This window comes from Otolemur garnettii, unplaced genomic scaffold, assembly GCF_000181295.1.
Source record: "Otolemur garnettii isolate 467f Iridium unplaced genomic scaffold, OtoGar3 scaffold00177, whole genome shotgun sequence".
Classification (NCBI taxonomy): domain Eukaryota; kingdom Metazoa; phylum Chordata; class Mammalia; order Primates; family Galagidae; genus Otolemur; species Otolemur garnettii.
In genome coordinates this window covers 64,215-76,896 of record NW_003852572.1, presented here as the reverse complement: position 1 = coordinate 76,896, position 12,682 = coordinate 64,215, and the positions used below count along the sequence as shown (strand labels likewise).

Here is a 12,682-nt window from a genome sequence, read left to right as displayed (position 1 = left end):
CGAGTAGCTGGAACTACAGGCGCCTCCCACAATGCTCAGCTATTTTCTTGTTGCAATTTTGCTGGGGCCAGGTTTGAACTTGCCACCCTCGGTATATGGGGCCAGCGCCCTACTCACTGAGCCACAGATGCCACCTGGTATCAAGGCTTTCTTTGCGGTCTGATAATAGAAAACTTCACTTTCCTTGTTTGCTTGCATTTTTACAATCATCAGGCATTTCCCCAAAAATTCATAAAAGTTTTCTTTATTTTATTAAAAAAACACAAAAGCCATAGACTTTCCTGTTTTGTTTCCCACGGGTGAAATCTGTTGAGTACGTCAGAGAGTGGATTATTTTGCTCCTGTCCCCCTGCCGGTGGGGTAGGATTTTGCCGCAGGTTCTGGCGTAGGGCTGTGTCTGCAAACCAAAAACTACACAAGACTACAGAAAGTTAACGTTTTATAAACAGCGGCCGCAGAAAATAACTAAATTATTGGACTAGGAGCGCATCCTTTAACGCCCAAGTCTCTGGCCAGAGAAAACCAAGCGGCTGTGGCCGAGGATGCCCGGGAACCGAGGAAATACAGGTAGCAACGCCACCAACCTCAGCCATCTTCAGAGACGGACACGCCCACCCTCTCCTCAACCAATCAGGAGAGAGAAGGCGGGCCTGGGCGAGCAGTGGGCGGGGTGCGCAGTGATGGGTGTGTGTCTGGGGCGGGGCCCGGCCGGTCTTAGAAGGTGGCGATTTTCCCGGGCCCTTGGCTCCTACGCGCAAGTGGAGGCCCAGCCGGCTTGGGGCCTCGGGCTCCAGCGTCCGGAAATGGCAGCAGGCAGCAGGATGGAGGACGTGAGTTCATGGAAGTGGCGGGCGGACAGCCCCGGAGTCCCCTCTTCCTGTGCGGAGGCGCACAGGGCGGAGACCGCAGGAGAGCAGTCACCTTAGGCGGCGCCGCCTGTGCAGGGTTGGCCGGTCGCGGGGCTGTAGGGGAGGTGCGGAGCGCAGGGGCTTCCGCGGCTTGGCGGCTCCGGGCTGTGTTTCCTGGGTGGAGGCGGGGCTCCCGCGGCTGGCGCGCGGCTGCGGTCCCAGGCTGGCGCTTAGCCCGGCGCTGCGCGCGTTGCGAGTCCCGGAACTGGGCGCTGCACGTGACGCGTGCTAGGCCGGCTGGCCACCTCCGGAGGGCCACTGCGGGGCCGGAATCTCCCCTCTTTGCGTTTCCCCTGCTCTGGCTAGAGTCTCTACTAGGGTTGGGGACCTGGAGTGACTGCGACGTTTGACCCGGACGCTGGCGTCCTGCGAGCAGATCCATGGCTCGCTGTCATCTCCTGGAAACCCACATTAGAGAAAAACAGTGTCATGTGCTGCTTTGAATCCAGGTTTATTAGGAATGGAAAGGTTATTAACTCTTAGGTAGATCTGGGCCCGGCGCGGGGGCCCACGCCGGTAATCCCAGAACTCTGGGAGGCCGAGGCGGGTGGATCGCCTCAGCTTTACGGATTCGAGACCAGCCAGAGTCAGAGCGAGACCCCCGTCTCTAACAATAGCCGGGCTCCTGTAGTCCGCATACTCGGAATGCTGAGGCAAGAGAATCGCTTAAAGCCCACGAGTTTGAGGGGCTGTGAGCAGTGACGCCATGGCACTCTACCAAGGGCGACAAAGTGAGACTCTGTCTCAAAAAGAAAAAAAGTCTTAGGTAGATCTAAATCAGGTTACTTTAAAAATCTCGGGGGCCCATTTTACATTGCGTATAGTACAGAATGATAGTATAATTGTAGAAATCTTATTAAGTATATTAAGACGTTTTTTTCTGACAAAAATGAACGCGGTATTTGTGTCCAGAATTAACTGGATTTTCCATTGGCATATAATTAAATTTTGCCCTTGAGAAATGCAGAATTGACAGTTACAATAAAGCCCTAATTTAGGTCAGTGAATTAATAGTAATATTGCTATGATCCTATCGCTGGATGAAGAGCACCAGGAAAAGCAAAAGACACATGAAACACAGTTCCAGCACTAGGAGAGCTAAGATTCTTGTGCAAATAGTGGCCATGCTTAAATATCTTGATGAAGTAAAGAGCAAACAATTTTGAAAAAGATTAAAATTTTCTATTTTTTTATTTGATAAAATGGAAAACTAACTGTAAGACTGAGAAGTAGAATTGAGACTCATATATTGAAAGCAAAATTTATTGTTCGTGAATTTTAAAGGCGAGCGTCCTGAACGGACAGTTTGTGGGGAAAAAAAGATACGAGTTGAGGGATTTAGAAAAACATGTGTAATAAGTGCTTCTTGGATGGTGCTAGGGTTCTTGGGTGTGTGGTTTTTAGCTTTAGGATCAGTACAACTCTAGAATTGTTTTCATCAAATTCTGGAGATTACTGTTTCACCAACAATTCCATATCTAAATCACTTTAGATCTGTGTAAGTTGCATGCTTGTGGTATTTGTAGATATGATTTCTAGCATTCACTAAAAAGCTAAAAATTATGGACCGTTTCGTAGGCCCAGACACTTCAGTGAATTAAAAGTCAAAGACTGGGCCGGGCACAGTGGCTTATGCATGTAATCCCAGCACTCTGGGAGTCCAAGGTGGGTGGATGGCCTGAGCTCTGGAGTTCGAGACCAGGCTGAGTAAGAGTGAGACCTCATCCCTACTAAAAGTAGAAAAAAAACTAGCTGAGCTTCCTGGGGGATGCCTGTAGTTCTATGTACTTGGGAGGCTGAGACAAGGGGATCACTTGAGCCGAAGAGTTTGAGGTTGCTGTGAGCTAGGATGATGCCAGGGCACCTTATACTCAGGCTGACATTCTGAGACTCTAAGAAAAAAAAAAAAAAACAGATACGGATTTATTTGACAGGATATAGGGTGAATAAACACCAAAGTCTATGAAAGGAATCAAACAATAAATCTGCCTGCATCACGATCTTTCTTTCCTTTGCTGCTCATGGAGGGAGTTGGGTTGATTCAATTGTCTTTTGTTCCATAACAGCCCTAGGCCAGAGGAGGCTGAAGAGTGTTGAAGAATGTTTTTACTAAGATGTAATGTAAAGGTAGACAGTGGGTCCCCAGAGGAAATAGAGTTATTATTACAAAAGAATAGGGATGAGGGCTGGGCACAATGGCTCATGCCTGTAATCCTAGTACTTTGGGAGGCCAAGGTGGGTGGATTGCTTGAGCTTAGGAGTTCAAGACCAGCCTGAGCAAGAGTGAGACCCCCATCTCTAAAAATGGCCGGGCATTGTGGCTGGGGCTAGCTCCTGTGGTCCCACCTGAGGCTGAGGCAAGGGAATCGCTTGAGCCCAAGAGTTTGAGGTTGCTGTGAGCTATGACTCCAGGGCATTCTACTGGGGGCAAGAAAGTGAGACTCTGTCTCAAAAAACCAAACAAAAAAGCAAGATACCATGTGGGCAGAACCAACCAATATCTTCTACAGATGGCACCAAAGTTACTAATAGTGGAAATGAAGAAATAATTTGGATTCAGGAATCCCCTTCCCCTTGCTCTTCACTTGTAGAATGGGAGCTAATGATATGGTTATGACACTTATTTCCTATAGAATTCATTGGACAATACATTTGTCCACCAAATACTATGGTTCTTGACATAGAGAAGAACCATATTATAGTTCCCAACCCCTCCAGTGTAGTCAGGAAAAACAAAAGAGACATACATAAAAAGGAAAAATACAAGGCAGTGTAAGAAATATTCCAAATTCAGATGGATGAGCTACCCAGTAACAAAGAGATGAGAAAAACAACAAGAAAGAAATATTCCAAATGAATATTGTGGGCAGTGTGTTTTATAGGACTGTAGTAGAAGGAAAACACTTAGCAGAACAAGGTTAGTGGAGAACATGAGTCTTGGTTGGGACCTTGAAAGATGAGTAGAATTCTAAGAAAGATAAAAGGGGATATTTGTGGGACACTACAGAGAGCTCATTTAGGCTAGAAAAGGCACGTTGCTGGGCACGGTGGCTCACCTTGTAATCCTACCCTTTGGGAGGCCAAGGCAGTTGGGTTGCTTGAGCTCAGGATTTTGAGACCAGCCTCAGCAAGAGTGAGACTCTGTCTCTAAAATTATCTGGGTGTGGAGTGGCACCTGTGGCTCAAAAGAGTAGGGCGCTGGCCCCATATCCTGGAGGTGGTGGGTTCAAACCCAGTCCCAGCCAAAAAAAAAAAAAAATAGCCGAGTGTTGTAGCAGGTGGCTGTAGTCCCAGCTACTTGAGAGGCTGAGGTAGGAGGATAGCTCAAGCCTGAGAATTTGTGGTTGCTGTGAGCTGTGATGTCACAGCACTCTACAGAAGGTGACAAAATAAGACTTTAAAAGAGGCACATGAAAGTGATAGTAGTAAAAAGTGATAGATTATTGTCTTATGGGCAAAGATTTTAGTGCTAGATTTGTTTAAATTTTCCAGGTGCTAAGTGTTCAGGTAGTTGGGTAGTCTTTAATTCATTCAACACACATTGAGTACCTGCTAAGTATCAGGTGTTAAAAGTACAAAGAAAACAATATAGTAGAGTCCCTGGCCTTGTGAAGCACACTTCATTCTGACAACTGCAACACTATGTGCTTAGTATTGCAAGTTATGATAGAGGTGTATGAGATTTCAGTAGGGATTTCCGTTCCCAGCCAAGACAAAACCAAAAAACTAGATATAATGTGTGATACTTGAGCTATGGTGCTGTAGCTCAAGCAGCTAAGGCACCAGCCACGTGCACCAGAGCTGGCAGGTTTGAATCCAGCCCGGGCCTGGATTCAACAGTGTCACAACAGTGACAATTACAACCAAGAAATGGCTGGGCCTTGTGGTGGGTGCCTGTAGTCCGAGCTGCTTGTGAGACTGAGGCAAGAGAATTGCTGAAGCCCAGTTGGAGGTTACAGTGAGTTATAATGCCACAGCACTCTACCCAGGGTGACAGTTTGAGGCTCTGTCTCCAAAAAAAAAAAAATGTATGATACAACATTTTCCAATACCTCAGGCCTCAGTGAAGGACAGTGATTTCAGAGATGAGAAACAAATGTTGTGAGCCCTGTCATTACCCCATCTTACTGCCTTGATAGAGTTTACAGGCTGTGATGAGGAAGGGAACCCAGGCAGAGTACAGTGGGCTCTGGCGCTGAGAGTCTGGGAGACCAAAGCAAGTTGAGTTGATAGGACAGAGTACCCAGAGAAATGAGTTACAAGGAGGGAAAACCCTGAAAAAATCTGTAGAGAGTACCCTAAGTATTCAGCGGAGTCCTGATCAGAGCCTAAGGAAACTCTCTGTGAGCCTTGAAAAAAAAAAAAAAAAACACCTAAAAGCATTAGATAGAACAGTTCTTCCATGTAGGGTCAGGAATAGTACCTATTCTACCCACCATCCATACTGGAAACCTTATACTTCATGGGGTATCCACATAGAGCACTCTGAAAAGTGTCCCTACAAGAGAGGGGGAATAGACAGCCCTAGACTAAACACAGCCGTGCCCCCATCTAATGTCATAAAGCTAAGACCTACAAGATCAGACTATTTCTGAGTAACTTAACTGCATTCCACAACAAAACTAAAGAATATCGGAATACAGGAATGTCCAGCACCAAAAGAGTTAAAATTTTCTAATGTCTGTCATCCAGTCAAAAGCTACCTGGTATGTGGATTAACAAAAAAAGAAAGAAAGAAAAGTAAAAAAGAGGGCAGCGCCTGTGGCTCAGTGGGTAGGGTGCCAGCCCCATATACAGAGGGTGGCAGGTTCAAACCCTGCCCTTGCCAAACTGCAACAAAAAAATAGCTGGCTGTTGTGGTGGGCGCCTGTAGTCCCAGCTACTTGGGAGTCTGAGGCAAGAGAATTGCCTAAGCCCAGGAGTTGGAGATTGCTATGAGCTATGTGATGCTGCCATGGCACTCGACAAAGGGTGACAAAAAAAAAAAAAAAATAGAAAACAAATCCATGGCTCAGCGCCTGTAGCACAGTGGTTATGGCACCAACTACATACACCGAGGCTGGCGGGTTCAAACCTGGCCCAGGCTAGCTAAACAGCAATGACACTGCAACAACAACAACAAAAATAGGCAGGCGGGCGTTGTGGCAGGCGCTTGTAGTCCCAGCTACATGAGAGGCTGAGGCAAGAGAATTGCTTAAGCCTGAGAATTAGAGGTTGCTGTGAGCTGTGATCCAGTGGCGCTCTATCCAGGGCAACAAATGATACTCTGTCTCAAAAAAAAAAAAAAGAAATCCACTAAAACAAAAATTAAAAAAAAATAAAAAAGACAAAAATGAAAATCAAAACAAAACAAAATTATCAGGCATGCAGAGAGGCAGGAGCATGTGCCTATAATGAGTCATTTGAAAGTGATCCAGAAATGACATATGCTAGAAACAGTGAACAAGGACATTGAAAATTACCATAACTGTTTTCTGTGTGTTCAGAGATTGGAGACAATGGAAGATACAAAGGAAACCCAAACTCAAACTCACAGAGACGAAAACTGTGATGTCAGATGAACACTGACTGTCGTGAGACAGTGGCAGAGCAGGGCAAAGGGGTCAGATAGAAGGCAATGGACCCTTCACAGCTGACACTGCCCACACCGGCTAGCTCCGTAAGGTGATCTGTTTTTCATAGACTGGACATGCACCACACATATTTGTCAGCACAGCAGGCCTGGTTCCTTGCAACACCACCTATGTGTGTTGACCTGTCTGTCACAGCCCCTTGAGTGGCTGGCTCACAGGGGCTAGCTACTATGTGCCCTTGCTGAGACAAGCATTTACAGGTGGGGAAAAATGAGCACTGGCAGTGTGGGGACTGGGAGGGCTTTGTAAGTGACAGGCAACACCAAGAGGCTGGACACAGTGGGAGGCAAGTCCCAAAATGTAGCTCCAGAAGAGACTGAAGCAGATGAGCAAATGGTCAGAATAAGAATTGTAACTTTGTCCTGAGGAAAATGGGCAGGTATCCAAGGTTTTTGAGGAAAGAAATACTAATGTTTATCTTAGAGTGACTCTGGCAGCATTTGGGGGGGGGGGAGCGGTTGCCAAGGCCTGGAGACTGGAAGGTCTAGTAAAAACCCATAGGAGATGCCGAAGGTCTGCACTAAGTGAGGATAGAGAGGAAAGAACAGGTTGGGGGGTTAGAATGATAGAGATTATGTGGATAGAGTCTTTACTCATTTGAGCTGTGTTAAGAAAATACTTAGGCCGGGTCATTTACAAATGGAAATTTATTGCTGATAGCTTTGGAGGCTGGCAAGTCCAAGTTCAAGGCAGCAGAGCCCTGATGAGGGTTGCTCTCTGCTTCCAAGATGGCACCTTCTCACTGCATCTGCACTCGGGGAAGAGGGAAGGAAGCCTCGCTTATAAGGGCACTAATTTCCATGTTTGAAGGGGGAAGCCTTCAGGGCTTAATTACTTCCCAAAGGGGAGTGGAGGACTTTTAGGTGGGACTAACATTCAGACCACAATAAGGAGGCAGTAAGAAACAAGAGTTGAAAAGCGATAATAGTGGCTAACACTCATTGCTTACTCTGTCAGGCAGTGCTCTGAGTGATTGGTATATGTGTGGTTACTCATTTAATATTCCCCATAAAGTGATGAACCAGGTGCTATTATTGGTCTCTATTTTGTTTTATTTGATTTGATTTTATTTTAAGACAGAGTCTCACCCTGTTGCCCTAGGTAGAGTGCAGTGGGGTCAGCCTCACTCACAGCAGCCTCAAACACCTGGGCTCACATGATCCTCCTTCCTCAGCCTCTTGAGTAGCTGGGACTATAGATGCCCACTGCAATGACCAGCTAATTTTTTTATTTTTAGTAGAGATAGGGGCTAGTTCTTGCTTGGGCTGGTCTCAGATTCCTGAGCTCAAGGGATCCTCCTGCTTCAGCTAAGAATTACAGGTGTGAGCCACTACACCCAGCCTAGTTTCCTTTTTAGGTGAGGAAACTGAGGCACAAAAAGGGGAAGTAACTTGTACTTGACTGGTAAGCAGCAGAACTTGTGTTTGAACACAGGCAGCTTGCTTTGGCATGCCCTTAACTCTCACTGCCTGTCACTGGCTCTGGTCAGAGTTGGTTCCCCCTCAATGTCCTGGTCTTTCTTGATTTGATGATGTAGAGATAAGTTTGCAGTGATAATGGATGGAACATTCGTCCCTTAACTGTTTGCTGAGTGATAGCCATGAGACTGTGTTGGGTGCATGGATTAGGAAGACAAATGAGAGGTGGGGAGTTGGTGGCCCCAGTGAGGTCTAACAGGGAAGTGGTAAGTAAGGAGACCATCACTGGGTGTTGTGGGAGAAGAGCGAGCACAGAAGGCTTTGAAAGACACAGCCGGCTGGCGTGATCCAGATCTGGGGTGTCCGGGAAGGTTGCCTAGGAATCCCCATCTGGGCACAGAGGGATGCACAGACATCAGCTAAGGGAGAAGCATCGTGAAGGCTGGGCATCTGCTCACCAAGTAGGAGCCAGTGTCAGAGAGGTCTTGGGGAGCCTGGAACGATCAGAATCGCACCATGAGTAGTCAGAGCAGACCAGACAGGGAGCGTCCGCAGCACTGAATGCCTGAGCTGGGAGATTGAGAAGTCCTCCCTACATGGGGCCATGACCTCCAACCATCCCTTAACACCATTTCCCCCATTCTCTACCTCCTTCAAAGTAAACGGCCCTTCCCCTGGTAGTCCAGTGGTTAGTTGATTTGGCCTTCTTGCTGCCAGGCCCAGATTGGTTTCCCAGTCATTTGAATAGAAGAAAACAAAACTTAAAAGCAAAAGAAATCAGGGCATAGTGGCTTAGGCCTGTAATCCTAGCACTCTGGGAGGCCAAGGTGGGTGGATCTCCTGAGCTCTAAAAATAGAAAAACTAGCCAGGCATCATGGCAGGTACCTATAGTCCCAGCTACTCAGGAAGCTAAGGCAGGAGGATTGCTTGAGCCCAAGAGTTTGAGGTTGCTGTGAGCTGTGATACCATGTCACTTTATCCAGGGTGACAGAGTGAGACTGTCTTCGAAAAAGAGCACTTATTCTCTGTATCAAAGTCCTGTTCTCAGGTTCTCTCTCTTTTTTTTTCATTATTTTAGTTTTATATTTTGAGGCAAAGTCTCACACTGTTGCCCAGGCTAAAGTGCCATGGCGTTGTCATGCAACCACACCCTGCTAGTTTTTTCTATTTTTAGTAAAGATGGAGTCTCACTCTGGCTTAGGCTGGTCTCGAATCCTGAGCTCAAGCATTTACCTGCCTCAGCCTCCCAGAGTGCTGGGATTACAGGCGTGAGCCACTGCTCCTGGCCTTAGGCTTCCCTTTATCCGTGAAAGCTTCATTTCCATCTCATGGAGGTGCAGTTAGCTGACCTAAACAATTGTATCGTTCGTGCTTTTCCTTTGCTCTCCCGTCATGCTGTCCTCACAGTCCACATCCTGTGTTCTGCTGTGTGTTTTCATAGTGCCGTTTAGTTCTTGGTATCTTTATCCCCAACTTCCCCAGTGAACGTGAAATCTCCTTGTGTCCCCTTTACCTTGGGCACAGTGCCTCATGTGCGCTGGTTTTCTGGAAGGCTCTGAGATTGCTGTGGCTCGTTTGTATGTGGCAGAGACCAGAGGGAACTGCTTGTGTCAAGAGAATACCTTTAAGCAAAACTGACTGCAGTGTTAGGTTGCAGTCCACACACATGGAGAATCAGGTGTCTGCAAACTGAAGTCTCCCGGCCAGGGCTGGGTTTGAACCTGCCACCTCCAGCATATGGGGCCGGCGCCCTACTCCTTTGAGCCACAGGCGCCGCCTAAAGTGTATTTTTAAAGTACTCTTAATAAAGCGTCCATCATTTTTTTTCAAAATATTGTGGAATGCGAGAGACAGGTTAAGAATTGCAGCCCTGGGTGAGGGGGCTGGGGCAGGAAGAAAATGGGGAGATAGGTTCAGCGCCTGTAGCTCAAGTGGGTAGGGCACCAGCCACATACACTGGAGCTGGAGCTGTCGGGTTCAAATCCAGCCCGGGCCGCCAAACAACAATGACAACTACAACCAAAAAATAGCTGGGTGTTGGGGCGGGCGCCTGTAGTCCCAGCTACTTGGGAGGCTGAGGCAAGAGAATCGCTTAAGCCCAAGAGAGTTGGAGGTTGCTGTGAGCTGTGATGCCATGGCACTCTACCCAGGGTGACAGCTCAAGAGTCTGTCTCAAAAAAAAAAAAAAAAAAAAAGAGAAAGAAAGAAAGAAAGAAAATGGGGAGATAGAGGTCAGAGGCTGCAAAGTAGCAGTCATGTGGGATGAAGAAGTCTTGAGATCTTATGTACACTAAGGATATGGATAATGATTTGTTCTATGTATGGGATCATGGTAAATGACTTAGCTGCTCTTGCCACAAACACACAAAAAATGGGTAACTATGTGAGATGATGAATATATTAATTAATTCCTTTTGTCATAGGAATTTTTTTTTTTTTTTGCAATTTTTGGCCAGGGCTGGGTTTGAACCTGCCACCTCAGGCATATGGGGCCGATGCCCTACTCCTTGAGCCACAGGCACCGCCCCATAGGAATGTTTTTAATTATCTACATGCATGTATATAATAAACTTTATTTAAAAAGAATTGAACTGTAATTAGCTCAACAATATAAATAATGTTAAATAACATTTTACCTTGGGTACCTGGTGGTCTAGGGGTTAGGATTAAAAAAAAAAATCAATATCTAAATTTTGGCAGTGGCTCATACTTGTAATCCCAGTACTCTGGGAGACTGAGGCGGGAGGATCACCTGAGCTCAGGAGTTCCAGACCAGGCTGAGGAAGAGTGAGACTGTCTCTACTAAAAATAGAAAAATTAGCTAGGAGTAGTGGCAGGTGCCTATAGCCCCAGCTACTTGGGAGGCTGAGGCAGGAAGATGACTTGAGCCCAGGCATTTGAGGTTGCTGTGAGCTAGGCTGACACCACTGCCCGTCAGCCCATCAGAAGATGAGAGGTAGAGAGCAACAGAGTAAAAACTCTGTCTCGAAAAGAATAATATAAGTTTTGAGGGCTTGAAGAAAATGATTTGCTTAAAGCTCATTATGTATTACTTAGTGAGATGTATTATAGAAATAATTGAATTAAGATTTCCTTTATCCATTTTAAAACTTATTTTTACCAAGTTGTATATACTAGTTATTTACAGAAGGTATTGTTAAAAATTTGGCTTTAAGTAGGGAATGTGTTCTCTTGCGTCTAACTGATGTAATGGTTTTAAAAGCTTTGTAGATTTGTTTTGGAAGTACAATCTAGAATATGTTGATTTTTGTCTTGCTTCTGTTTTTCTGCCCCACCAGGGCTCCTTGGATGTCACCCAGAGTGTTGAAGATGACCCACTTCTGGATGCCCCGCTTTTGCCACATCACTCACTACATGCTCACTTCAGACCCAGGTTCCATCCTCTCCCTACAGTCCTCGTAGTCAGTCTTCTGCTCTTCACACATGTGAGTGTCTGGGAGGAAGCTCTATCCAGAGAGGATGTTTGTAAAACTTGGGCCATTACTATTAACATTTATAGTATACATAATTTTTGCTCCCATCTCTCCGTCAGAGAATTTATTGTGGAGAGAATTTATGTGGACGTGATGATTTGCGTGTGTGTAGGACATTTTGATAATAACAGTGTTGCTTGTCGGATCAAGGGACTGTGAACTACCTGCCATTCAGAGGACACTTTGCATGTCCTGCCCATAGAGAGGAATGCTGTCTGTTAGAAATGAAACAGGGTGGGTGTGTACAGTGCATGGGTATGGAAGAGCCTTCATGATTACCTTGTCGCCTGGCAAGAACCAGGTTTATAACATTGTATTCAGAATGTTCCTATTTGCAGTTTTTAAAAGGGAGTTGTTTGTACTCCTGCATGGAATAACTTTCTAGAAGCTTTCACAGACCCTATTAACTCTATTGCCTCTGTGGTGGGGTCAGAAGGCCTTGGTAGATGTGATGCTAATATATTTCACTATTTACTTTTTGTACTATTTAGTTTTTTCTTTTAACCAAAAGCATGTATTACTTCTTTCAGTTACTGAAAAAAAAAAAAAAGATTTAGGTAAGTTTACATATTGACATGGGAATGTATCCATTCACCTACTCCCAGGCTAAGCAGAGAGATCAAGGTGTAGCAGAAAAGCACTGTCTGTGTCGCAGCTGCAAATGCCTGAGGTTTGCAGCAGCACTTGTGGGAAAGGTTTATAGTAGGCCTTGGTGGGGGTGGCCCAGCTTCAAGTCTGTGAACTCATTTCCTCCATTCTGATTATTGCGATTGGAAGTGCTAGGGGTTATAGTTGTTCTTTGCGACAAATGTGAAAAATCAAAGAAAGGGCAAGTTCTTGTCACTACTTGGGTGTTTATGAGGACAGTGGATGGGGTCGACTGAGTCTCATAGTGGCTCTTCTAGCCTCCTTCCAGCAGATCTGCCCACCTGCAAGCAGCACACCCCAAGACATCCCCCTGCAGTTAGGTCTTTGTGGGATGAGTCACTTCAGAGCTGAACCACTGGCCAGGGGGGCATCCGTTTCCCTTGAGGGATCTTGTAGGCGTGGCATGGTTCTGCCTTGGCTTCACTATGTGCCATGGCGTCACAGCTCACAGCAACCTCAAACTCTTGGGCTTAATTTGTTCTCTTGCCTCAGCTTCCCAAGTAGTTGGGACTGCAGGTGCCTATGACAATGCCCAGCTATTTTTTTGTTGCAGTTGTCATTGTTTAGCAGGCCTGGGCTG

General features: G+C 46.1%; 1 protein-coding gene across 1 annotated transcript in view; it reads left to right on the top strand.

Moving 5' to 3' along the window:
* The first annotated feature begins 662 nt into the window (after nt 1-662).
* TMEM192 (transmembrane protein 192) overlaps nt 663-12,682 on the top strand; it is a 27,341-nt gene continuing 15,321 nt past the window's right edge. Inside the window, exons 1-2 of the mRNA XM_023519480.1 lie at nt 663-830; nt 11,260-11,406. Of these exons, the coding sequence (XP_023375248.1) occupies nt 681-830; nt 11,260-11,406 (297 nt within the window). The 5' untranslated portion in view covers nt 663-680. The remainder of the gene's footprint in view (nt 831-11,259; nt 11,407-12,682) is intronic.